This window comes from Excalfactoria chinensis, chromosome 18 (assembly GCF_039878825.1).
Source record: "Excalfactoria chinensis isolate bCotChi1 chromosome 18, bCotChi1.hap2, whole genome shotgun sequence".
NCBI classification, from domain to species: domain Eukaryota; kingdom Metazoa; phylum Chordata; class Aves; order Galliformes; family Phasianidae; genus Excalfactoria; species Excalfactoria chinensis.
Window position 1 is genome coordinate 819291 of NC_092842.1, and position 27447 is coordinate 846737.

The 27447-nt window shown below is 51.3% G+C and overlaps 1 protein-coding gene across 3 annotated transcripts in view; it reads right to left on the reverse strand.

The window, feature by feature from the left end:
* Positions 1–27447, reverse strand: part of RGS3 (regulator of G protein signaling 3) — a 47310-nt gene that overhangs the window by 11684 nt on the left and 8179 nt on the right. For 2 of the 3 annotated variants that reach the window (XM_072352778.1, XM_072352771.1), the window contains 9 exons: positions 25073–25154; positions 24684–24789; positions 24098–24437; positions 23616–23655; positions 21056–21246; positions 20004–20087; positions 14981–15092; positions 10679–10719; positions 4126–4248 (listed from right to left, as the gene is read on the reverse strand). In XM_072352778.1, coding sequence (XP_072208879.1) covers positions 4126–4248; positions 10679–10719; positions 14981–15092; positions 20004–20087; positions 21056–21246; positions 23616–23655; positions 24098–24437; positions 24684–24789; positions 25073–25154 — 1119 coding nt within the window. Of the gene's footprint in view, positions 1–4125; positions 4249–10678; positions 10720–14980; positions 15093–20003; positions 20088–21055; positions 21247–23615; positions 23656–24097; positions 24438–24683; positions 24790–25072; positions 25155–27038; positions 27221–27447 lie in introns of those variants that run through there. The other variant, XM_072352773.1, reaches the window with a different exon arrangement.

The window sequence follows — 27447 nt, forward strand, 5'->3', positions numbered from 1 at the left end:
GGACCGGGGAGAAGCCAGGGAGCTTGGGAAGCTTGGCACCCAGCACCCAGCCCTGCTCCAGTATATCCCACCCCCTCCACGCTTTGTACCACATTGCTGTGCTGGGAGTCAGCTGCTGTGCAAGAAGGGGGTGGGGGGGTGGGGGGTGATGGAGCCCCAGGAGCCCTCAGCACGCAGCCAGGCCCACTCACACAGCGTGGAGTTTTGGGTCAGGCCAAGACTCTGCATTAAAGGAGCCCATAAACTCATAAAGTGATGTCTGGGACGTGCTTTGAAGCTTCACAGGGAGCTGTAGCATCCCTCCCACAGAGCACCTGGAGATGCATTTGGGGCTTGCGCCTATGAAGGAGTGCCATCAACCCAGCAGGAAAGCTCTTCCAGTGCAGCCCAGGAGAGGAGACTGCAGACAGGACTGCACTAAACCCTTGGATGGAACAATCTGGATCTAACTCTTCTACAGTTACAGCCTCATTCACACACATTATCATCAAATTCCTGTTCTGGCTGAATTAAAGTCGATGTGTTGTTCTCCTGGTGCCAAGGGTGAGCTCTGCATCTCACTGTGCCACAAGGTCAGCACTGTGGGATCCCGCTGGCTTCTGATGGCACCGGGATTTCCTTCAGATATTAAGTGGTCGGAGATGGGCTGGGCCCTGACTCACACCACAGGGTTGTTCCCACAGCCCCTCAGACCCACAGTGTTACCAACACAGCCTTTGGCTGCCGCCAGTAATGAGTTTTTCCGGCCCAGGGTGAGAGCCAGGTTGTGTTTGCTGGTGTGGAACAACGCATTTATTTGCTTTCCTTTCATAACCTGGTTCACAAGCTCTGCCAGATGAGGCTTTAACCCTTATTGGCAAAGAGTGGACCTCAACAGTGTCTCCTCCTGAGCAGCCTGACAGCAGGAGCAAGGTGCAGAGAGGGTACAGGGCAGGAGCCAGGCTGGCCCCGTGGGTGCTGTCATGATATGGATCTTTGGTGCTAAAGCTAAGTGACAAGGTGCAGAATCCTCCCTCCCTCCCCTCGAGCAGCTGATGGTGTTGAGCTCAGCCCAGCGGTCACCAACCCAAGTGCTTGTCATGCCCAGCACCAGCCCACGGGCACACGTGGAACCTCCATCCAAAGGAAGGTTTTGGAAATAAAGAGAAACTGCTACTGAAGGGAGCAAGGTGCCGGGGACTGGGACGGCCGGGGGATGTGGGCGCACGGCAAGGCAGGTGCCTGGGCTCAGGGGGTGACGGGGTGAGGAAGACAGAGAAAGCACGGGGCTGCTCCCTGCCTGCGCATCCGCTGGGGCAGTCCTGGTGCAGAGCCCTCCCCGCGCCGCTCCAGCCCTGGTTTCAATCATCTCTCCATTACACGCAGTTTGCTTTTGTTGACAGCACATTTACTTGCACTTGTCAAGTACGCTGTAAATAGTGAGAGAACCAGCCCTGCCCTTCCTGATCGGAGCAGCGGCCAGGAAGGGGCCGGGCGCCTCGTTCCCAGGGCCGGCTGGAGATTGGTCCACGCCTGCTCACAGCATCAGCAGCCACGGGGACAGAACGGCCGCGATCCGAAAAGTGCCGAGGATCCACCACCTCCCTCAGGGAGCGCCGGGAGCTCCCAGCTGGGCTCCCACGGCCCAAAGTCCGCAACACCAAGTGTCCGTAATTATTTAGCTTAAGGACAATCTACATCTTTCAGACACAGCCAGCCATCATCTCCGAGGTAATCTCAGGTCACGGAGTCAGAAGGAAGAGTAATCAGCCGTTCTGAGTGTGGAAGACACAAAGAAACAAGCAGTGAGAATCAGGTGGTCGTAGGGGTTCGTTATCTGCACGGCGCTATGCTCTTCGTTTCTGACCCCACAGCCAAAACTGCTGGGGCAGCTCCAGCCCCGCTGCCTCCACCTCGCTGTGCACTGCAGATTGCCCCGTGCTAATGTGGAAACTGGAGCAGCGCAGTAATGCAGGGTTAAAAAAAGCACCGTGCTCTGTGCAGATGGTCATTATTCGGCCCAAGGAGGCAGCGTCGCTAACTCGATTAATGCATAAAGCTGCTTTTGCTATAATCACATTGTGGTGGCTGTGGCTCCTCGCCAGCCCCAGCCCACCTCCAGGCTCCGCACCAGCCCATTTGGGGATGTTTGTAAGCAAACGGGGTCAACACCATCAGCGTGTTTTATGGAGGAGCTCCACAGATCCCTGCCCAGCAGCCGCCTGAGCCAGGCTCAGACCCCAGGACGGGCTTTGTGGATGGAGAAAATACCCACGGCACAACCCTGTGTGCTGCTGCAGCCACAGGACGGGCTCACCGCTTGGGGCAGTTCCACCAAGCCCTGCAGTGGTGGCAGAGAAGCCACCAGATCCCTGCTCCCCCCACATCCCATCACCAGGGGACCAGCCAGCAGGACCACACCAGCAGTCCTGCAGGAGATGCTCTCTACTCTAGTGCACAGCTGGCACACCACACATCTGTCTGGTACCAAGGCCACTCCGGCCTGGGGCTCCTGATGCCCAACAAAGCCATGTCCCTAGATAAGCTGCCTCCTGCCAAGCTGGTGCAAATCTGAAGGCCATACAAACCAGATTCTCATTTGGAGCAGAAATCGGCCATGCAGAAGCTGTTATTTCCAGCTTAATTTGTCTGCTCACAGAAGGTAGACACTGTCAGCTTTCCTTAAATAGCCCCAAATATCAAATGCCTCGCAAGCAATGAGAGGAAGCTCCCGGATCACTCCTCCCTTTCAGGCAGGGGCTGATCTCCCTGCACACACCCTGCTGCACTGCCATCCCAGGGATGGTGCCCGTCATGCAGTGTCATCCTAAGCAGCACACACCACTCCGTCATGATGGAGAGCTGCTGAGCTCTCCTGTTTGGCAATGCTCACATTTAAGGTGTCCGTGCAGAGCTTTGCCCCAGAGGATCCGCAACCCAGGTGGGATGTCAGCCAGCTCAGGGCAGAGCCCGGCCACGGCATCATGACAGCAAGAGATGTCACAGAACCTGCTCACTGCACTGCCCCTCTGTATTAACGTTTCTGGAGCTCAGCTGTTAACCAGGTTCTCAGGCTTTTTGCACTGTTTCTATTTTGGTAGGGCTGAACAGGCAGGAAGAGGAATCCAAAGGCTCTGCCTCCTGCAGAGACGCTGTGAGCACTGACCTGGCGTGGGATGCTGCAGGGCAAAAGCCGCATCGCTCTGCCTCTGTGTCTGGCAGCCATGCAGCAAGAGCAAAAGCCAGACCACCCCATGGCTGCAACAAACGGCCCCACAGCACAGGCACTGCTCCATCACTGGGCACAGGGAGGCGTTTGGGAGCTTTGCCCCCAGGATGCCCAATTGCATCACTTAAAGCACTCTGTATGCTCAGCACAGCATGTTCCTCTCATCCCAGCACAGCAATCCCCCACCACTAGTCCAGCCCCAGCCCTGAGGGACCAGACAGCTCCAGCACCAATGGTTCCACACAGCCCCTCCAGGCAGTGCTGCCATGCACCAAGCAGGTGGAGGTGCTGACTGCATTCTCACCAGGCAGACGCACCCTACATGCTTCAAACCCGCTTCACGCACACTTTCTCCTGCCAGCCCTTCTAAGATCACACTCCTGGGCCAGGCTGAAGCTCTTCAGTGTGCAAAAGCATCGGTGTGGCCATGCTGGTTATAGACAGCAGCATTCAAAGGACCTCCCCATGCTATGGGAACCTGAGCATCACAGTGCATCCGAGTGCACAGAAGGACGCATCTCCACACCGCTGCTCCCATGACCCCAGTGCCTTTCAACTGGGACCCAGAGATCACAGCCCCAACCACCCCCTCAGCACCAGGCCCTGCCCTGCAGCCAAGTTCTGCAGAAAGGCCACACAATGGGTTGCACAGCCTCAGCTGTCCAAATACAGATGCTAGGAGGCATCAGAATCAGGCAGTGCTACTCAATTCAGCTCAGCGGATGCAAAAAGCAATCACTGCTTCCCCAAGCTGAGCAGGAAGCTGCAGACGCAGCAATGCTCGAATGCAAACTACCTCCTCACCTGGCACAAAAACCATCCCCAAAGCATCACTGGAGCACAGCCCCGTGGCACTCAGAGCCTTGCAGTGCTCTGAGCAGGGGTTCCATCAGGGCTGCACTGCACGGGTTGCTTACCTTGCTCTCTGTGGGAGCCGATGCCGGATGTTGCTGCTTGGTGATGTTCTCAGCCAGACACCAGCAGATCCTCTTCTTCTGCTCCTGGGAGTAAGCCTCCAAACTTAATAAGCACTCCGACTTCTGACGTAAAGGAAACACAGGCAGAGAGCAGGTCATTAGCTGCACGGCGCAGGCCCTGGCTTTGTTTGCAAACTCTTCACTTCCAGCACACTGTCAGATGAACAAGAGTGTAAGGGGAGGGCTCACACGGTGCCCAGAGCTCTGGGCATGAGGAAGTAAAACAGGTGAGAAATCAGCTGTATCAGGGCTTCTCCTGCAGGCAGACAGGAAAGGTGGTGGGTGCAGATTTGGCTGTGAGGTGGGAGCAGAGCAGGAAGGTGCAGGCAGAGCACCGGCAGTTCTGCACCCTGTGCCACCACCATGTGAACGTGCTTATTTAGCTGCACTGGGAGGAGGGGGAAATAGTTCTCTGCTGTATGCAAACATTAGCGAGAGGTCGAGTCAAAGGAAACAACACCTTGGGGCTGGGCAGGGCTGGGAGGGACGCAGGTCTCCTCCGTTGGGGCACCAGGGAAAGTTTGGAGGAGGATGCTCAGCTCTGCTGACACGCTGTCTGCAAACAGCACGTGGCAAGGAGGGAATGAATGGAGAGAAAGGAGGGGAGCCTGGGAGCCCATTCCTGTGAACCCAGTGTGAGCTCCTGGGCCCGCTGCTGCCCCTTATGCCCCAGCCTTACACAGCCCCATCCTGACAGGGACCTGTTCCTCATGTCTTCTCTAGGCCAAATCCCAATCATTTACAAAACCACCTGCTCAAATTCCCTCACAAATACTCTTTCATTGCTCATCAATCTTGCAAAAAATGAAGAGTTAGCAGCAATTAATGCCTGTTGCATGACTTGCTTTACAAAGGGCCAGGAATGCCCGACAGGTTGCCTTCATCTGTAGCCGGATGTGAAAGAAAGTGGAACTTTGGCACAGAACTACAAAGAAAGAAAAATGTCCTGTACTAAAATGGGATGAAAAAAGTCTTTCGTTTCCCTCTAGGATTTCCTTGCAGAGGGGCAGCTCTCTGGCCTGCCTGCTTTTCCCAGAAAGGTCAGACAGAACTAAGGAACTTGCACTCGGTGACTCCAGAGACACACAACTGAAAGGGGAAATGCTGTTTAGTCACACCATTTAAAACTGTTTGCATTGGATGCAAACTCATTCATGTGTAATCCACAATTCCTGCCATAGAGGTAAACAAACCAACCTCCCATGTCAGCTCCAGAGAAACAGATCTGCAGCCCAGCTCTCTTCCCCCTCCAAGGAGAATTCTAAGGAAAGAAGTTTTGACTTTTCCTATGTCTGTGCTTCACCACATCTGTTCCTAGAGCAGAAATGGGCTTAAATATGGAAAATGCATGCACAGGCTGATCAATACACAAAACCAAACAGAGGACACAAGGTGGTGTGACTCCATGCCCTCAGATCCCAGTTGTTCCAATGCTCTGTTGGAACAGCAGTGCTCACACGCACAGCAGCTCTCTGGGTTTCCCCCCATCCCAGCACCAGGCTGTAGCACTGTGACACCCACACGACCCCAGAAAAGCATTTAATCTTTCCTGCTTTCAGGGGAAAGGACAGATGCCCATCTACACACTAGAAATCCAGGCTAGCACTTACCCACCCTGCAACTTGGGCAGAAGCAAATGCTAAGAAGGACTCAGAAGAACTTAAAAACCATCAGCACAGCTGCAGAGCCCAATGGCACAATGATGCTTTAGCTAATGCATGCTCCAGTCCCCACAAAGCTCCTGCAATCCCCTGGGCACAAGGCTTAAAGTGATTCCAAGGGCATCTCAGCTCCCCTTGCTCATGATGGATGCGTGGCTCACCTTACCCTGCCGTGCAGCCCCTCGTTGATTTGATTACCATCCCCATTTCTCTGATTGAATTTGGCAGAAAGTGATGCTCAGCCACTACTGGCAGCTGACAGCAAAGTGTCCCTTTGCCCCCACCCTGCTCAGCAGCACGGCAGTGTTACAGCCTGCAGAAGAGGTGGCCTCTGAGTGCAGCCCAAGGAGGGCTGTAGGGTCCATACTGCCCAGCCCAGCCCACTGCAGGGCTGCAGCACAAGCAGCCACTCTCAAGAGCGCTGGGAACCAACCTCCCCACCACTGTTTTCATTCAGGGAGGCTGCTGCTTTGCCTGCCAATATTTACAAAGAGAAAATAGGGTTTAATCTCACGATGCTGGGAAAGGAGGATGCAGATGGCGTGAATGGGGTGTTTGTGACCAGATAAAGCGAGCAACTGAAGTGGCTGCCAGTGGCTTTCTGCCTGCATTCATTCCAGCATTTTGAAAAACATGTTATTGCAGGTGCTGCCTGGTGAGGTTAGTGGACCCTGCACCAGTGCTGGACCCTGCAGAAGAGCACCAGGAAAACATCAAGAGAAGAGGACCCACAGTAGCCAGCACAAGCCGTAACTGTGCCCTGTTTCAGCCAGTGGAGCCCAAAGGACAATCCCTGCTTGCCACGGTGTGAAAAGCTCTCTGCCATAGGGCACTCCCCAGGCTGTCCACAAAGGGAGACAGCAGGCATGGATTCAGCAGGCAGAGCTCCTGAGTGCCTGGCAGATACCAGCCAAAGGGGGGACATCGGCTCCACGGCCCAAAAATCAGCTCAGGAGCTCCTGGAGAGCAGCTCCCAGACCCCACACACCAACTGCCCCGTTCCAAGCACATCCCTTGGTGCAGGACCAAGTGTGCAAGTGTGGCTCTATACATGGCTGCAAAGCAAAGGTACAAAAAGGAGCCAGCCCCAGCCTGACACCTTCCAACCCTGAGTGCAGGGGCTGGCCTCATCTCAGACACACTGCTGGCACGGCCAGGTCCCTGGGTGGACGTTTCATAGAATCACAGATCTAAGGAATATCCCAGAGCTGGAAGGGAGCCACAACGATCATTGAGTTCAACCCTGCAGAGCTCCTCTGCTCCCCTGTGGGGTTTATGGCAAGGTGGTGTGGGGCCGCAGCTCGCAGCCTGGCCCCGTCATTCAGAGCTTGGTCCATGGCCAAACCCAGTAAAGATCCCAGAGGGGAAGTACCTCGGAAACAGACTCCAGACTACAATAGCTTTCAAATTGCAGAGAAAACCTTCTACTGGTAAAACAGCAAGCCCTGGGAATATCCTGTGCACAACACTGCCTTCATGCCCTGCAGAGCTTGGTCTGATGAGAAAGTTCAGTTTGCTCCCTTGCTGGGGAGGCTGTGGGGACCACATCTCTTCCTGTGTTTTTTGGACTGCTGGACACACTAGTGGTGCCCAAAACACACATGCTGGCACTAACAGCATGAGTCCTATTGATAGCTGAGATGGTCAAAAGGCGATGGGGTCTCATTTTCAGGCCAGGGAGACTCTGTAACAGGAGATAAAGGATGGATGCATCCCATCCTTCCTTGCCACGTCAAAGGTTGGCTCTTACAAAATGGGTTTTCTCACTGTCCTACAGCCACCAAAGGGCAGGGAGCAGTGGAGCTGCCACGTCAGCCACACACACCTGTGACACCCGGCTGAAGGGGTTCATAAGAAAATAGCCTTCAAAGGAATCCCCAGCCCTGACACAAGACACAGAGCACCCTGGGCAAACACTGCTTGGGCAAACAGAGAACAGGTCTACTGATTCCCATGCTGCAAAGAGAGCAATGCTTACAGCAGATGACGTTGAGGTATAAAACCAGAGTTTTAACCACTGGTTTTGTACTACCACCATTTCCCATCTTTCTAGGTTTTCAGGCCAAGTGTTGCATCATAGCAAGGCAAGCACCTCTGTGAGCATCTGCTCCAGTTGTTCTCTCTTTTCGCTTCTCTCTCGCTCATTAATAACACCTCTCTATGTTCTTTACCAAACAAATCCACCATAGCTGCCCTGTTGTGCTGTGCAGGTTTGATGTCAGCTCCAGGCAGCCCCTCCACCTTTGTCCCCACCACCAAATCATCTGCCTAAATGCCCCCTATGTCTGCCAAAAAGAGCCCAAAAAAGTTCCATGCTAACTGCTCCGATGACACATCCAGAACTTCAGCTTTACACAGATACAGACTGCCTACCACGTCCCTGAGCCCTTAAGTCCTCTGTAAACTGCCTGTTCAGGTGCAGATACCCTGCACAGAACGGGAACCTGAAGGGAATTAAAGTTCACAGTGCTCTGTCCTGGGAGGAACAGAGACTTTGGGGAATTAATTCTCCTATCCGGGACATCTTCAGTGAAGAGCCGTGTACACTTACACAGCACTGCCCCTTACTGCAGGGGTTCAGCTCAAAGAGAGAGCTGTGCTAAAAGTGCCCCTGCCAGCAGCTGGGACACAGCCTCATTGCCTGAGGATGCAGATGGGAGCAGTGCCCGCGGGAGCACACAGCGCAGGGATGTCCCCACACACACCCAGGGTGGGAGACGAACCGGGGCAAGCATTGATTTGCTCAGGTCTGTAAGCTGTGCTCACTGCAGCAGGCCAAGGATCTGCTGGAAAGATTTTCTGTCAGAGCAATTTCCCCAGAGAAACACCAGTGTCTGCAGATGAAATCTGCCAGAGAAAGCGATCGATTTTGCTAGCGCTTTTACAATGAAAAAACTTAATGAGCTCTTTGATTTTAAGTCAGTTTGGTCTGAACATGTTGGGCTCGAATCAAAAATCTCAAACAATGCAATAAAACCCTGTTTTGCAGTTTCCTATCAGTGGGATATTTCCGGAGCAGGGAAGGGTGTGAATGCAGCCCTGGAGCACACACACACCCCAGGACAGGTTCTCTGGGGGCTGCTGCTTCTCACCATGCAGGTGATGTCCCCCATCCCATGCTCAGCATTTCCCATGCAGGAGGCTGCGTGCCCCACAGTTTGCAGGACCTCAAAACACTGCAAGTTCACAGCCTGCAGTGCCTGTAAAAGAAACACCGCTGTAAGCTACGGCAGGCAGCAGAGATCAGTTTGCCATCTGGCTGTCAATGCCCATCGTGCTCAGGATTGAGGCTCTGTGAGTGATTTATTTACACGTGATTGGACACGATGACTAGCAGCAGCTCCTCTCATGACACAGCAGTTTCCCTGAAGGTTGGAATATGCTTTAAAATAAAACGGCACTCTAACATGAGAAAGGAGCTGGAGCTCAAGGCCTGGCAAAGCACTAACGTGTGGGCTTTGCATCAGGTGACTCACAGGATCACGGCTGTGACTCAGGAGACATCACAGCCCCATGTGCCAGTTCAACACAGGGGTGCAATGCTGGGTCCCAGCCCCAGCTTTTATTTAGCACCGGGTATGAGCAAACCCTGCTGGGTATGGCACAAGGCTGCCTGCCCTGAAAGGCCCTGAGTGGACAGGAGGAGTAAGAATGGTTTTACAGAGACCATGAACAGGGCCTGCAGGAAAGAAAAACTTACACATTTCATATTTCAGTCAGCAGAACCACAAGAGCCAGGGCCACTGCAGCCCATCAGGGAAAAGCTACAGCCTTCACTACATCTTGCCAAAGAGGAGCCTTCCCCTCCCACAATCCCACAAAACACAACCATTTCTCATCATTTGGTTACTTTAACTCAGGGCTCCAAAGACCCTAAATTAAATGTCAGGCTCCAAATGCATTTTTCCAGGCAGATGAGAAGATGCAGGAATGGGATCAGCAGGCAGACACCGGTCTCTGTGCTGAGCAGGCAGCTCCTGCCCAAACACCCCAAGAAGAAATAAAGACAAGGAAGGAGCAAGGGTGGACCTTCAGGAGAGCTGTCGGCACACGGTCACGCTTTAGCCTGTGCTCTGGCCCCACTCCCACCCGCCCAAGGTGAACAACTTCCACCCCGAGCGTTTTTATCCAGCTTTCACAATAGCTTATTATATTGCGTGGCCGCTGAGCAATGTGTGCCTTTCTCCTCAGAGCCCTGGGGATCTTTCCCAGACCCACATTTCCACCCTGCAAACACAAGGCCTTGAAGCCAGGAACAAACTAAAGTCAGATGAAAAGAAAAATAAAGAGAATGAGCTGCAGCACCCAGAGATCAGGGAGGACCAGCACTGAGAACCAATTCTGCAGCCTCCTTGGCTGCTTCCCAACACAAAAGTAACCGTCAACGTCTGAATGATTTCAGATCTGTTCCGAGCATTCAGCCACGACTGTGTGTCCCTCACACTGGGCTTCCTTACTTTATTTGAGGGTTTCAAAGCTGGGTGCTTGAAGACAAGGAGAGGAAGATGCCTACCAAAGTCAAAACAGCTGTCACGGAGCTCTTGGGTGAAAGAACTCCAGAGAAAGTGGAGGGGAGAAGCAGTGAATAAGATACACAGGGGAAGGGAAAAGCAAGCCTGTCTTGGGGCTACCAATCCTCTCCCAGCTCAGATTCCTCTTAGCAGCTTCTTAGTAATATATTCTGGCTGGGGCTGACATGTTTCCTTTCCAGACCTCTGACAAACTAATAAAAAAGGAAGTTAAAATCAACCAGCTCCAGCAAAAAGAAGCAGAGTTGTTAGTGCGTCTCCAGCTCCCACCGGAAAGTTAATTTGGAAACCAGCAACACTCACCTCTGCAAGGTAAAGGATGCAGAATTTCCGATCTTCTGAACCTACAAAGAAGAGAAATCAGGATGAAAATTAAGCTACAACTGCATTTCTGCGAGCAGAGGCACTGGCAGAGGAATTGGCTAAGAGACAACTTTTAATGAATATTTATTGTTGTCATCCCACAGTACCAGGCTGCGCTCTGGGAGTGATGTATGCTGCATCTGCAGGGCCATGAGCCACGCGGGCTGCACTTACGTGGCTTTCTTACATGGACTTACTGCACTATCACAGATTCTCCTGTGAGTCCTTTTGGGCAGAGGTTTGATTTGTTCAGAGGCCATATATGGACTCTCCTGCCTAATCTCCCACAGCAAATGCAGCTCAGTTCTTTTGCAGGTAGCTGGGCACCAGGGTCAGATCTCTCTACAAATGCTTTGCTCCCAGGAGGACTCACTAGAGCAGCTCACATTCCTATATCCTTGCTCATTTCCAGCTTCCCCCCTTGAGCCATTGCAAAGGGCAGCCGTAGTTCTGCCTGCTGCTGTTTGTTCCAGTCTCCATCAATGCTAAGAGCTAGAGTCGGTGCTTCTCCAAGTAGATGGAGCCAAACCACAGGGCTAGGGACTGCTCCCCCAGGGCTTAGGAAAGGGAGATAGTGCTGGATGCTCCTCATCAGGAAGGCTGTGCCAAGGCTTGTCCTGGCCTTTGCTCCCCACCAATAGGACACAGGACACCCCGGCCCCAAGGAAAGCTCCAAGCACACATCACTTTGCAGGAGGACACAAAGCCAGCACAGGGCAGAGCACCCCAGCTCCAAAGCAAGACATCCCACACCCAGAGCTGGCTGTGCTGCTGCACTGCCCCCACCGTGCCCTGCCAAAGCTTTGTCCTTGCTAGCGTGCAGCACTGCTGGGCAGCAGCTTTCATAACCTCTTTAACGATGTTATCTCTGCCGTGAGATCAGCCCCGCAGTCTGGGCATGGCTGCAGAACCTATTTGAAGCATGAGCTCTGCTTCATTTCAACATCCCATGCTGTGCAAGCAATGGGAGCAGGCTCTGCATGGCGGTGCAAGTACCCCACTGCTGAGAAGTGCAGCTGCAGCTCAGAGCCATCAGAATTAAGCTTCCTTCAGAATTCCACTCTGACTCTCAGCATCAGCAGCCCCCCCCACCCAGCAGACTCAAGCCCCATCCCTCTGAGGCCTCACTGTCTCACATAGCCAAGCACCACAGTGCCCATTGCACACACACAGAGCAGGCAGGCAGTCAGCCTGGGCCAAAGAGTTGCTTAAATCCCATTTTTCCACAAGCAATTGCCTTTAGCAGGAAAGAAAAATAGGATCTGAGAGACTCCCAGGTCTTCCCCACCCCACAGCAAGGCTGTTATCAATGCCAAACCCTGGTGAGACCCACACAGTGCCCTGTTCTCTACACAGCACCATGGCTGTGTCCTTTTTGGCAGCTGAGCAGCGTGTACTCAGCCACGGCTGGGGATATGCTAAAAGGAACTATGCAGGGAGGAGGGGAAACTCACTTTAAGATATTTTGGTTTCATGTTGATGTATCATGACAGGGACTGGATTATCTCTCACAGTAACCTGATCCATGGCTGGGCTGGGTAGGTTCAGCACAAGAGGAGCACATGGCTTTTTTAGGAGCACGTCCCCCTCCCCAGCTCAGCCCTGCACACTCATGCTGGCACAAGGGGTGGGTGATACACAGCTCCCAGCACAGCAGTGGCTGTCAGCACTGTTCTGCCCACCTGCCCTATGCAGCCCATGTAAAGTACCCTCTGGTTGCAGTGCACATCAGGTGTTGGGTCAAAAAGATAGGAGGAGGAGGAAAATCGGTCCTGCTCCTTTCTACTGAGTCCTTGCACAGCCTAGAGGACACTGACAATAGCCACAGCTCCCCAGCCTGCTCAGTGAGGACAGCACTACATCCAAAACACAAAGAGCAGCTTGCAGACAAAAGCCCTGAAAATCAGAGTCTGGGCCTCTGGATATCTTAAAGCTGTTTGCTGCAGGACAGAGTGCACTGGGACGTAGGAGACAGCAAAGCAGCAGCATCCAGCCTAAGGATGGGGCTCAAAGGCGGGGTCCTCACTCAGGCTGCTGCATGGGAATTCTCCTCCCTGTCCTCAAGCCAAGCACACCCACCCAGGGGCTGAGACCACAGCAAGGCAGCAGCGTTAGCATGGAAATTCCCACCACATGTAGTGAGGAAGCCAGCCCCATCGCACTGGAAACATTGGCCGGCGTGGTGCTCATCAGCCATGCTCAGCTTCTAAAGCAGGAAGACAGAGCATTGTAAAGCAGATTATACTGATTTGCTTTCGCACAGTGCAGCAAGAGGCAGAAACAGGAAACATCACAATGGTCTTCAGTGTACCGGAGATGTCTCAATTGTTATACTCAGCAATACGCCTGTTCCTATTAATGTGCCATTCAGTTACGAGGAGACCGACAGAAAACTCCTGCCAAAAGGGACAGACATCTCTTTGCTTGTTCTACCCACCTTGAAGCAGCCCTACCCAAACCTGCCTCAGAACTGACTGTGCTGGATTCCTGGTGCACGGGGGACAGTCCGGTGTGGCACAGGCAAACATCCCCTGAGAGGCTCACTGAGCTACTCCAGATGTGATCTAGCCAGGTCATTATGGTAACAAGGAAATAAGCAGCAGAGAACCCAACCGATCAGCTGGAGGTGAGGAGGCACATTCTTGTGCCAACCTGCAAACACACCTCAGCGTGCAGAGCTGCAAACAGTGGGGAAGACAGTTTCTTCCAGGAGAACAAAAGCAGTGCAGCAGCTTTGAGAGCAGCCGGGAACCACACGTGCACTGGAGCAGATGCTGACCAACAAGCACTTCTGTGAGGAACAATTTCTTTTGTTCTTTCCTTGTTAATAAGCAGTGCTGAGAACAAACTCGACAAATCTCAATGAAGCTCAAGGGCTTTTCTAAACAGCTTGAACTCTCTGTGTCCCTTTTTACCCTCGTTTCCCCCACCAAATACGTTAGCAAATGAATCTGGAGATAGAAAAGCTGTTGGAAATGGGTAACTGTGCCATTGCAGATCCCCAGCACAGAGGCTCATATGTTGTGGGGCATGCAGACAGTCACAGCTCCTAGCCAGAACTATTTGCTCCATTGGGGAAAATCAGGGAAGTCACAAAACGATCCTGAAAACTATCCCTTATGGAAAAGCAGCCAAGCTCTGGGTTAATCTCTCTTGATCAGAGCCACAGGACTGCAGTGAGATGCCAGCTCACACAGTCAGAGTAAGGCTAGAAGGAGCCTCTGGACATCTCTATTCCATGTCCCTGCACAAAGAACCCAGGTCACGAGGCTCAGTACTGTGTCCATTTGAATCCTGAACATCTCCAAGGCTGGAGGTTCTGCAGCCTCTTTGTACAACTCAGGATTCGACCACTCTGGTTACAGAAAAGTTCTTCCTCTCATCCAGTCATGGTTTTCCTTGTGGAATCCCCAACCATACTGCCTGGGCTTGAGGGGCAGTGGAGCCCAGCAATGTGCTGATGGAGTCAGGCAGCTGTACAAAGAGCAAGCCCATGGCCAAACAGCCACTGCACCAAAGAAGGAATGTGGTGGGACTGGAATGGGGCCAAGAAGTGGCTCCACTGTAGGAAATAGGATGTGGCAGAGCAATTTGTTCGTTCCTCTTTTGACCCTAGGTAGCTGAGGTCATCTTTTGTACAGCCTCAGAACTCAAAATAGCTTAATTCAAGCCATCCCTTTGCCCTAAGAACACTCAGCTGGGTGTGAAAGCTCAACCAAGGTAAAACCAGCAACATGCAGCCCACAGCCTCCCACAAAAGGCCAAGGTTTGCTCTTTCTTCACCAACGTGCGCTCATGGGAGAGGGATGCTCATGAGAGAAGCTGTGGGCGGCTGAAGGAAGAAGCGGTGAAGTAAAGGTCAGTAGGGCTCAGCTCCTCTCTCAAGGCACTGTAGGGGTGAACCTCAAAACTTCACTTCCCTTTGCAGCCCCCACTGCAGGCTGGGTGACAGCAGCAAGAGGAACAGCCCAGCAGAAAAGAACCCTGGGGAGCACAGCACAAAGTCCCTGAGACAGGCCTGCAAGGTGGTACCAGGCCACACCAGGGGATAGAGCTGCTCCTGGGTTAATGCTGGGCTGGGAAGAGTGGTGCTGGCAATCCAGCACAGGGACGTTGGCAGCATGCGTGAGCCAGCACTGTTGCAAACTGGAAGCAATGGGACAGCGGCTGCTGTCCAGAGATCTTTAACCATGGGCCCAGAAAACACCCCAAACACCTCCAACCACTGCAGCAGACACTCACCCTCCTGGAGCTTGACACTCTGCAGGTAGAGAGGGTTCCTCAGTACATTGCAGCGTCCAGGCTCATCCTCCTTGGTGAAGAGCAGCAGGTCAGAGTAGATGAAGAGAGTCACCTGGGTATCAGAAGAGCAGCAAAGGAGAGGTTACGAGGAATCCATCTCCTGGTACTCAATGCCTTGGAAAAGGTCCTGCATGTCAGAGAGATGCACTAGCCATGAGCAGCAACCCAGGCACCTGCCCTAAGGGTGCTGCATGCCACAGGGTGCCCCCAGCAAGCCCCAGGCAGGGCCCACCGCTTGGCAGCCACCTCCCAAGGCTTGTACAGTCCTGTGACAGGAGGGGTAAACCTGCCCAACAGTGCAGCGTCGCACAAACACACCCTCTCTGTTCCCTCGAGTCACTTCCCATTTACATAAGTTACAAATCAGGGGAGCAAGAGGAGGGAACGAGCTGCCAACTAATCTCAGCACACTGCAGAAACTGCAGCCTAAAAGCAAATGTGATTCCCCTCAACATGCTCCAGAAGGAGCTTCTCATTGTTTTCACTCTTCATATGCTCTGTTTACCTTCCCCCTCTACGTTTGGAGGGGGGGGATTTTACAAAAGCAGAACCCATAAGAGTGTTTGCTTGATACCTTTAAACCACTTGGAGGGGTATAAAGCAAATACTGTACTAGACGTCTGTCCAGCTCTATGCTTGAGCAGTGACTCAAGAGCACTAGAAGCTGGGAGCTACTCCTGGAATGTGCTTCAACTTAACAGGCAGATTTTACCCTGCCTCTGGCTCTTGAGGTCCCTCATTTGATCAGTAGAGGCAATGTTGATTCTTAAAATAAGAACCAGCCTCTCTGCTGCACTGCAGATCCTTGACCCAGAAGCCCCGTGAGGTGAATGACAAGAGTCTGCCCTGGTCACAAGACACAGCACAGGAGCACACAGCTGCTATTAACCACTCCTGGGGAGGCCCCCAGACATACCCCAGCACAAAGGGAAAGACGCTTCGCAGCACTGAGCAGCAACAAGGAGTGTTTTCAGACCTTTTAGCAACTCACCCAGCATCCCACAGGCTGGCACCACTGCCATCAAGTCACTCCTTGAAAGATGACTTTGCTCAGGACAGGGGCTGAGTCACTGTTTATGGGGACGCGCTGCCGGCTGACAGGCACGTGTCAGAGGGGACAAGCTGGGCAGCAGTTTATCACATGGTGCTGAGACTCGTGTCAAGGCAGTGCATCCAACTTTTCAACCAAAGTCAAGTCCTGGCCACAAGAGTTCTCCTCGCTGTGCAAACTCATTTTTGTGGGATTCTTAATAAGCAAAAAGCTCCAGCACAGCTTTAACGGGCAATTAAACCAGGGAGCGTCTGTATCTCTCTGTATTATTTGGAAAATCCCTTCCCTTTCTCTCAACACTGTTGGCCTGGTGCCCACGTTCCCCCTCTTCATTACTTCTGGCATTATTACCACTAAACAAGCACGAAGTGCACTATCAGCTTTCTCCTGTGCGTTTCTTACTCCACAAGGTTTCTGTTCTGGGACAGACCCGGTGCCATTCCAGATCCCTCAGTGCCAAAGAGATGTTTGGGGTTTTTGACAAGAGCAATGAAATGAAGGAAACAGAAGCACAACCAGCAAGGGATAAAAGTGGAAATGGAGGAAAGAAAATGTAGACCTAATGCACATGGAACCTTAAAGGGAAGAAAAAGGGACAGAAGGATTAGCAAGGAAAAAAAGAATATTGCTTTGAAACCAAATAGACTTAAATGGGGAATCATTGATGCGATCACATAAAGAAGCATTTGCAGGTAACACTGTGCTTTAACAAGAAGATGGGACTGATTGAATTCAGGATGCAGAGAAGATAAAAGCACAGTTGGTATGGGTTAGGTAAGAGCATCTCCATTACACTGTAATGGCTAGAGCAAGGTATCTTGAATACAATCCATCTCCAGATCTACACAGAACTTCATAACGCTCTTATGAGCCCACACTCCAGGAAGCAGACATCTCTGCTGGGCTCACCAGGCCACAAACAACAGCTCCCCACAAGCAGAGTGTGAACACCCAGACAGTTGTATTTGCTGCTCCCCTGATCACATGCTCCGAAGTCACAACTTTCTGGGCTGCAGCTTCACAATGGCAGTTATTCACTTGGTTTTTGCACAGACCATGGGATTAGGAGCATGTGCCAAAAGCAGATCCATGGTGCGGGCTTCAGCTGTCAACCTGGAACCTCACCTTGGTTAACTGGAATCAAAGGACCCAAAGGGTCACACACCCACACTCAAGCATCAGCATAAGCAGTGGCTCTGCAGATGAGGAAATGACATCACCTGATTCAAAAATGACTGAGAATATAAAGAGGCAGTAAAAAAGAAAGGACAGAGTGAGAGGAACTAGTGTGGTGGAGGTAGGAGGTTAAGTGCAAGTTTCTGGTTTCTCACCCAAATGAAACTGTCTAAAAACAGATCATGAAACATCTGTGCCAGAGAGTAGGGGTTTAGTTAACCCACTGTGTAGGCCAAACACAGCCACCCACTGAAACTGGGAGCTGGCAGATCCAGAAAAGGACCAACAGACCTGCCAGGATGGCAAAGCAGAGAGCTGAGAAGGGCTCGAGTGTGATGTACTTTTTGAAGGTTCCTCAGGGAAAATTGCCTCCAGGTGCAATACGGAAACACCAAGAAGGAGAAAGCCTGCATCCAACACCTTGCACATCGTTGTCTGTGTTGTGCTGGCTCCTCTGGCACTCTGCAGGTTGGAGGGATTTCAGAAGATCATAAAAATGAGAATCGCAACAAAGTCTAGACAGGATGTGATTAAGGCCTGAATAAGGATTGCCCCAGAGGTAAGGTCAGAGAAAGGACAGATCCTGGCATGCCTCCAGAGAGATAGGTTGTGTCCTTCAGGAGATGGGAGAGGGTTTGCTCAGTGACAAGGATGCATTACAAGGGGTAAAGATTCTGGTTTAAAAACTAAAAATGACACAGCATCTCAATTTCTAGTCCCTGCACCTGGGCTGTCCTTTCTTCAGCCACTTGGGCAAAGCAGAATGAGATGCAGAAAGTAGTCCTGCAAAGTGTAGAACTTCAGTTTGAGAGGCTGCAAGGGAAAAGCAGTGAGCAAGGACGAAAAGGCTCATCAGAAACAAGAGAAGGGAGGAGTGGGTGCTCAAGTCCAGTGAAAAGAGAAGTAAGAGTCCTTCTGCACCAGGGAAATTCCACTGTGTCCAGGCCACCTGGGGTCCTGCTGGCCTCAGAAGTTCATCCACAGCCTGTCAGGACTAAAGCAGACATCCTTGCTCCACAGGAGAAAGGAGGTCTCTGGCTGAGGGAAAGGCTCCTGCCTCCCAAAGCAGTCTGCCATATGCTTGTTCCCATTCAGTGCTTCTGTTTATTTCACTGTGCTTAGTCACAGCCTCTCTCCTTGTCCCTCTGCCAGGCATGCAGAGCTATAACAGCCTCAAGGCACCATCACTCTCAGAGGCTGCCTAGTGCTCCTGATCACTGTACAGCATCCTGCCCTGCCCTGGCAGCAGCTCCAACTGGGAAATCCTCTTCCCAGCTGCACACTCATCCTCAGGGCATCATTAGCAAACAGAGAGCCCTTTTCCTGAGGCATCCTCCTAACCCCCTCCACAGCTCAGTCTCCAAAAGAGTTAATGAGGCCACTGGGCAACAGAGCAACACACCTCCTCCAAACACCATCATCCTGAGACTGCTTCATCTGCCTTCAAACATCCTTGTACATACAAACATACTTCAGCCAGACTAAAAATGGCATCAGTTACTCAGACATAGTTTATATTTGGCTGCTTTTACAAACCTCTGCGGCTGACCTGAAAGTAAGGAACACAAACACATATAGGAGGAGAATCCTGGACGCAGGCAGGCCACCACGTTTCCAACCATCATAGCACCACTGTGCTACACAGCCATGTGTTTTATTTATGTTTTCATTCATGCACGCACCCTGAAGACCCTGAAGAGCAGCAGGACAGGCAGGGGAGGAGTTTTATCGACAAATTTCCTGATGAGTGACGCAATTTCTCATGTACTCAAGCAGAAAAAAAGAAATAAGACAAAATAAGGGATGAATTACATGCTGAAAGCCAGAGAGAGAGCAAGGAAAGTCCTTTAGCACAGTCTTGAACAGCTTCCTACAAGCCAGCAACATGATATGTTTCTGGGATTCTGCTGTCAGCCACCCAGAAAGCATTACACAGAAACTAAATTACCCAAATGAAAGTTCCTCCATGGCTGTGTGAAGACGACACGTTGTTCAGTCCAACTAAATTCAAAACACGTGTTCTGTACAGTTGTGAGGTTCACTGACGCTGCCCCAAAAGGCACTGTCACCATTCAGCACTGCTGAGCAGTGCCCAGCTGAGCAGTTCTGGCTGCCCAATGCACTGTGCCATTCACTGAGTTACTGTCCCAAATTCACTGCTGGATACAAGCAAAGCCAACAGAAACGCACCCAACGTTACAAACTCTGCTGGTTTGGCTGTTGAAAGCTGTCATATCGTGGGTTCAACATGCAACCAAAGCTTAGTTGCTTCCCCAGATTTTTAATATCCCCCCGACAACACAGAATCATTTGAGTTGAAAGCAACTTGCAAAGGTCCTCTAGATCAACTCCCTGCACTGCAGAAAAGAAGCTGAAATAACACAGTGGAGAGGATTTTGGACAGGACTCTCGGGAGCTAAACCCCATAATGCATTCCATGGCTAGATCTCTACACTGGCACAAAATATTCCTTATTTCCCTCTTTCAAAGGATTTGTCGTGTGCATTTTCTCCTTCATGAGCATGAAGAAAAAGTTGATTTCCAGCAAAATAAACAAATGAAAATAATATAAAGCACTGACATTTAGTTGATCCCAGCATAAACTGACTGCAAATTCTTTCCAACTATCATACTAATAAAAGCTCAGCATAGTAGTGCATCCCCCTTCTCAATCTACCATATGAGTCTGCAGAAAAGCGAATTCAGAAAGCTCAGGCAGCACAGAAATAGCCTTACCTGGATAGTCCTGCTTCTGCTCTCATGAAGAAACAGCTCCTCTGACAGAAGCAGAGTCCGGGCTGGGTTACAAAGATCTAAGGGCTACATTTGAAATGGAAAGAAAGAAAAAAAAGAAACAGTCAAACCTTCCACTGGAAGTGTGGTTTGCCAGAAAAACTTTCCGCCCACCAAACCTACTTTGTCTTCACTTTAGGCTGTAACTCATCCAGGGAGAAGTCACCCTACACTGCACTCAGAAATACAGAAGTCTGCAGCCCAGCTATGCAACAGAAAAGCAAACCTTACATTTAACACCTATCTCAGGCTCATCTATAAAAAGGCAATAACCAGCTGCTTGCTTCTTGGTACATGAGCTGCTCTGCACCACACAGGTTATGGGTGCTGTGCAGCAGGAAGCACAACCACAACTGCAGCCCGTTCTCACGTCCCTCGGGCAGAAAATTTGCTCGATGGTTCTGTGGATTACTTTCACAGCAAGTTTAGGCAAATGTAAGGCTTCTGCCCTTCCTCATGTCACATTCTGCCCTCCAGTCAGCACCTCCAGTGTGTCCCATTTCACAGCTAAGAATAACAAGAGCATGTTGGCTGTCATACCTGCTGCCCAGCCCTCACCCCACTGAGCAGCACAGCCCACAGGCAGGGTACAGGCACCCAGCACAGGGGCTATGCAGTATGAGACAGCAAAGCAGGAGAACTTGCTCCTGAAGTGGCAGAAACAGCCCAGGTTCAGTCCAAGACACAAATTTTGCAGAGGAGTGGAGCCCAGAGTGTTAATTATGTTACTGCTGATGAACAAATGGTGCATATGGCCATGGGCAACAAATGTGCAGCTCCCCGGCCTTGGCCAAAGTCACAGACAACAGACATCCCAGGTTTGAGAAAGAAAAGCACCTGGAACTGAGTCCAGCCAGCCCCAGGGAAGAAAACTCAGTCTGAGCTCACACTCTAGGAAAGGCAACCAGCTGGAATGGCAGCATGGACCCAAGAGATGGCAGCAAGCTCTGTGCTGTGCCACAGATCCATACCAGATCACCTGCAGCCACACTTACCTGCACAAAGACAGGGAACACCAGCACTTTGGGAGCCAGTGTCACGTATGTGCCATAGCTGGAGTGCGGGATGTGTGGCCTCACTATAGTGCAGTTCTGGTAGTTCCCATAGCTCTTCATCGTCTGCACAGTCTTCATCAGCCTGGATTTTCTCCCAGACCCCGTGTGTGATTTTCCCTTGCATCCATTTCCTGGACCAAGAGAGAAAGCAGCAATACAGAGAGAATTAGGAGCACTCCTGCAGAGCTTCTGCACACTGCCACCTCAGCTCCTGCCCTCACAGGCTGGAGAAGGGCACAAAGAGCCCAAGAGGAATAGCTGGAGCCTGGAGCTGCAGGACCATTTATCACTCTGCTATCAAGGTCTCTCAGGGATTCATGAAATAACGGTACTGACTTCATCTCTCCTAATGCAAAATGAGATGTCCCTTGATGCTTCTGCACAATTAAGAGCTACTTTCTTGCTGGACCCAGGACTTCAACCAACAGCAGCAAGACAGACAGACAAAGCCCCAAAGTCACAGCTGGCCCCATTGCAGGCCAGCACGCCTTCCTGTGTTTGGGTGTGCACAGTGTTCTGCACAATTTATGAGTACAGTGCAGTACTTCAGAGAAAGAGATGTGGTGTGATCACATGCACCTCTCTTTTTTCAGTACTGAGCGTACAAAACAAGGAACACAGAACCCTAAGCACCTCAATAGCTTTTCCTCAAATCACACAAGCACTAAGGAGGATCTCCCCCCCAAAAGGAAACTGCTGCCCACACCACCAAACCATGGTCAATTCCTTCCCAGGTGGGGAAAACCATCCATGACTAATTCAGGGTGGAAGTGAAACACTGGAAATTTAAACCCTGGGACATTTTTACCCACAGGGCTCCTGCCTCCTGAACTGAGGGTTTGCGAAGTGCAGGAATGTAATATCATAGGGAACAGCTGATGCTTTTAATCACAGCTTTCAGAAGGCATTTAGATTGGAGAAAAGAACAGAAGAGATAAACAACACTCATGAGCATGGGATCTACCCATGTCCTTCCAAATTGCCTCCAGGGAGTGATGGTTACTCAGCCACGGAGGGGGATTTACAAAGGATGACCTCACTAGGCATGAGGCTGGCATACCATCCTCCACAGTTCTCAGCATCACATTTCGGTGCTGGAGGAAGTCTGAGCAGCCTGACTGGCTTTTCACTCTGTCCCACTCCACTGCAAAGAGCTGTTATCTCCATTCAAAGGAGGGATTATACAGAAGTGGTGTGACACGGCCTCAGCTGGGCAAGCACAGCTTCCACTTCCCCCAGCAAGCCAATGGCAGCTCCCACAGCCACCTCGTGCCCACCAGACTGCACTGCTCAAAGCCAGCTGGCACTGGCTGGTATGTCACACTGGTCCCAGACAGTTCTCTGATCAAAAGCATTATGGATTATCCTTGATCCCTGCTAGGTGCTACTTGGATGAGTCCTTCCTTCCCTCGTTGCTGTGTATTGGTAGCTGTTAGAGCTTCTAAGCCTTCTGCTCACTACCTCTGAATACATCCAGAAAGCTTCCACCAGTGTCTTGTCACTTAGCACACTCCAGACACCTGTGCTGTCTTAAAGCTCACAGGAAAAAACTCCAATGGAAACTGGATGTCTCCCTAACCAAACATCCACTCTCCAATGAAATACTGCAGTATCTTCTCCATCCTAAAGCTGATGAACCAAAGCAGCTCAGATCCAGCAGGCAGACCAGGAGAGAAGTGCAGCATCAGTCCAGGACTCTCACCCACAGCAATGTCTCAGGGCCATGCTTGAGGGATGCCTCAGCACAGCTGCCATGAGCATCCCTCCTCCAGCCTCATGTCTTTCTGTTCCTACCATAGCAGCTTTCAGTGAGGTGCTTTCTGCCTTTGCACCACAACAAATACCCATAACTTCCTGAGCAGAATAGGCCAAAACACTTCTGAACATGGAGCAGAGCAGATAGGGTCTGATCCAAAGCAAACACATGAACCTACCCAACATTACATGTTCCATTAAGTATTAGGAAGCAGCATGTTTACTTTCAGATAAATGCCAGCAGAGCCAGACCATACTCTGCTGGCAACTTGGCCCCGCTGTTTGCTCTTATTGCCTGCATTTGGGGTAGGGGGGTGGAGGTTCTCGTGACCTAGAGTGTTGTTTCTACCTCTAAGAGCAATAAGTCTGGTATGTTCTCTTTCCCCTTTCTCGTGGTTGTACTGCCAGATAAAAATCAAAGCATGAGAGACAATCCAACACAGGACAGATACAATCTGTCTGGGCCATGCAGAGTTTGCTTTTCCTCTTATTCCTGTATCACCTTCTTTCATTTGAGGTGTTCATCACCTGCATAAGCCCCATCATCTCTCAGTAAGACCTCATGTTAACCTCTGCTTTTATGTTTGATCCAGAAAGGGGGAAGGTGACACTGCCAAGGGCCACTGTCCTCAGAACGTGAGGGACTTGATTGTAGGGCTAGGAGCAAGGATTGCTGGCACTGAATAGACTGGGTCTGGCTCTGCCAGGTGCTCGGAGTAAAGTTTTCACCACATCAGCAACTCACCATCAGTAGCATCGTTCTCCTGGTACACAGGCCTCAGCAGCTGCAAGACACAACCCAGAAAGGAAAAGCCACCTGAGGGAGGCTCAAGGCAGACTTCACAAAAACAAACAGTAAATTTCAGCGTGCCAAACTCAGCAAAGCTAGAGGTGAAAATCATCTTTGCCCTATTACTATCAGAACATGAGAGAAATGGTTTGTGCTGCAACCTGCATGGTGGAAAGACTTTCCATTCTCCCACCCTCTGCATGAGCCCTGGGAGAAGGCAGCAGCTCATTCACGATGGCTCTGCAGCCATATTTGCAAATGTTTCAGAAATAAAGGCCATCCCAGGACACAGCTCCAGCTCAGAATCACAGCACGTGCTCTGGCAAACATTTAGAGATGATGCCTGAGAAGTCTGAAGCCTGGGTCAAGTCAGAAAGCAGCAGGCACAGCCATCACCTCATGCAGTGACATGAGTGTGGGGATGGAGGCAGCCCTACCTGACTCCCTGGGTTCACAGGCGCAAGGATGATATAGTTCTGGTCAGCAGCAGAGGGCACATGGGACAGAGGAGGCATGGTGTTCTGGCCCCGCTTGCCAATCTCTGTGTACCTCTCCCAGCCATTCAGCATTAGCCCATCACTGCCATCATACAGGATGTGGCAGCTCCGACGCTGCTCAGGCCGCAGGGGCGCAGTGCTGTTTTTCTCCCGCTTGTTGGGAGGGGACTGCAGGTCGTAGGCAGACTTGCATGATGAGCGGCGAATCATGCCATCAGGTCCAGACTTGATCTGTGGGACAAGCCTCCAGACCAGCAGGATGATCTCTGTGGGACAGTTCCTGGAAGAGATGGGGCAATTCAGAGCCAGAGCAGTGGACACTGAGCCATTCGGACAGCCACCAGCCCTTCCTTCCCAGTCCCTGCATCCTTTCTTTTTCCCCCTCCAAAGACTTCTTTGCCAGCTTCCCTCATTCCACAAACCCTTCTTCTTTCTGCAGCCACCCAAAGTTCCTGCTGTCCTGCCCTGGGCTCCATCAGGTTGCTCCCCCCATACCGTTGCACTGGTGCTTTGGGTGAATGCTCACCGGATTTCATGTGCCAGCTCCACACACTTCCAGTGCTCCACGGGCCGCTCGTTCAGCTGCAGCACTGTGTCAAGCTGCTGCAGACCAGCCTTTTCTGCAGGGCCACCTATGGAGAGAAGGGATGGGTGAGTGTCAGTCAGCTGCTGGACACAGAGCTGAGAACACCAGGGCTGACGGGACACCCATATGGCACAGCTTCACAATTTGTACCACTCCCTCATCCAAAACTCAGCTGTTTCCCCTAACAGAGCTAAGGTTCTTTTTCGCTTTAAGGATAACATATTTTTGAGTCTTGAATACAGCACTAAAATAATAACACAGCAGCCTCTGTCCTCTTAAGATGCAAAAGAGAGTTCATCCAGAGGGATAAAATCGAGCTGATCTCTTACCTGAGTCCACTGCCTGCACACGGACTGGGGAGTCACAGCAGATCGTGAAGCCAAACCCATCACTTCCTCGAGGGATCGTAATCTGAAAAGAGACAGCAGGGTCACCCCTTACAATAGGAAAGCACCCACCGCATGTGGTCAGTGAGCATCCCTTGTTTCACCCACATGCTACCCCACACCCCTCAGAAATGCAGGTACACAGCATTTCCAAAAGCAGCTTTGGAGCCCAGAGGAATTGTCCCAATGAACACTGTCACTCCGTGAGCCCCACTGACAACAGGTCTCTCCCGTTCTGCAGCCAAGAGGATGAAAAGGACACAGAAAAACTATGTGAAATCAAGCCCAAGATCAGCAGAGATGAATGACGCAAGGTGAGCACTTACTTAGCACATGTAAGTCCTTGTTCATGACTCCTACAAGTATACGGAAAAGTCTATCAAGACACTAGAAAGGAAAACCTGGCAACTTGGCTCTGATGCTTACTTCTAGCACAGCTTCTCCAAGCAAGCACTTAAACATTTCCTCCCCAGTGGGGCAATACAGAAATAGCAGCACTCCTCTGCTCCAGGGGGAGCTGTGAGAACCAGCACTCAGCCTGCCAGGCACCAGCTGGGGTGGGCTCTGTGCATCACCCCGTTAGATGAGGGATGTTTCTCTTGATGAGCTTGAATAGGATGGATGCTGTGTTGATCTAGGATCATTTCTCCTCCTGATTCTAGAAACAATAATTCTCTTTTTTTATATGCTGGCTTCCAGCAGCAGCTCAGCACGACGGTTCCTGCAAATCCCTGATTATCCTCAAGACATTTGTCAGAATTCCTGTTTTACTGACAGAGAAAACAAAAAAATCTGACATGTGTGACCTGAGCTATTTTGAGACCAAATAGAAAGGAGAATCCAGCTGAAGCAGCCAAGAACTTCCACACTCCTTTACAGCAGGAGGGCAAACCCAGAGAGCTTTCCTGGATATATTTTTGTCTCTGGAGGTTATTGTATTCTCACACATGGAACAAGACTCCATGCTTCCCACTGCCAGTGCTTTGCTTTCCTCAGCTCCCACCACTGTGAGATTAGCAGCGAGCTCACCATCCATTTTTGCCACTCAGCATAGAACTAACAAATATGAGCATCTGATGTAAGCTGGAAGATGAGTGATGATGGTACAAGGCTCCAGCCCACAGCGGGCACAGGCTCACTGTGCTCATAGCTTTGTTGGAAGGTGCAGCAGAAATTGCCAAAATAGAGAATTGAGGAGATGTAGGACAAGTCACCATCACCTCCGCTTTGCACAGCAGAGGAGCATGCCTGCATGAGACAGTCACCACAGCCCTGACAAGCAGCAGGCATCTTTAATGAAGCTAATTCTCCCTGCAACCCCCACTGCAGCCATACAAGATGAACGCAGCAGCACAGAAAAATGCTGACCAAGAGCTGAGAGTCCCAACACAGACCACAGTGGAAAAACTATTCCAAAGCGCAGGAGACCGAGACCAGCACCAGCAAAACTCCGACCAGAGCTGCACACAGAGCACCTGAGAGCCTGTGGTGGCTCACACACAACACAGTGAGCTGCCTTGGTCAACTTTGGTTGTGGCCAGCAGCAAGTAACACTTCATTCCCATACACGTTTCTGTTCAAACAACTTCAAAAGAGATCGCAGCCACCTGGCAGAGCGCTGACCCTGCAGCTATGTGCAGTAAACAGAAATACCCTTTAGCTGAGCACTCTCACAGCCAGCTGCTGAGCTGCACCCTAAGTTACGCAGCAAGAAGCCTCCTTCCTCCATCCCCACTCACTGCAGCATCGTGCAGCAAGAGGTCAGAAACCCACGTGAAGGCACTTTCCTTCTATTCCTAACATCACCATTGACAAACAACAGATCAGCAGAGCACTCACAGCCCGACAAGAGAGAGAAAGTCCATGGACAAGCAGCCACACAGAGACCCACAGGATGGGGGGCACAGACCTGCCGGTATCTCCGCTCCGAGCACACCTTGCAGAGTCCATTGAAGCGGTTCATGGCTGCAGCCCCAAACCTCGCCGTCAGCCCATGAAAACGCAGCGTCCCGAAGCAGCCGTGCTCCCGATCTCCTCGTCTTGCACCAGCGAGGAACAAACCCCAGTCAAACTGGCATGACCGCCCATGGGAACCCAGCTCCAGAGAAGAATGGCAGGAAGCCACCTTTCACCTTCCCGGCCCCTGTCTGCACTGTATGCCGCTTTACGATAAGCCAGAGGGCTTCCTGAAAACCCCAAGTGACAAGGAAGAGAGAGAGTTTTATATTAAAATTCCTGTCAACTCTTTAGTATTCCCTGCTCCCCGCTCTGTTGATGTGGCTTTTGTTCCCGTGGCATTCTTCAGCCGCACGGAGCGC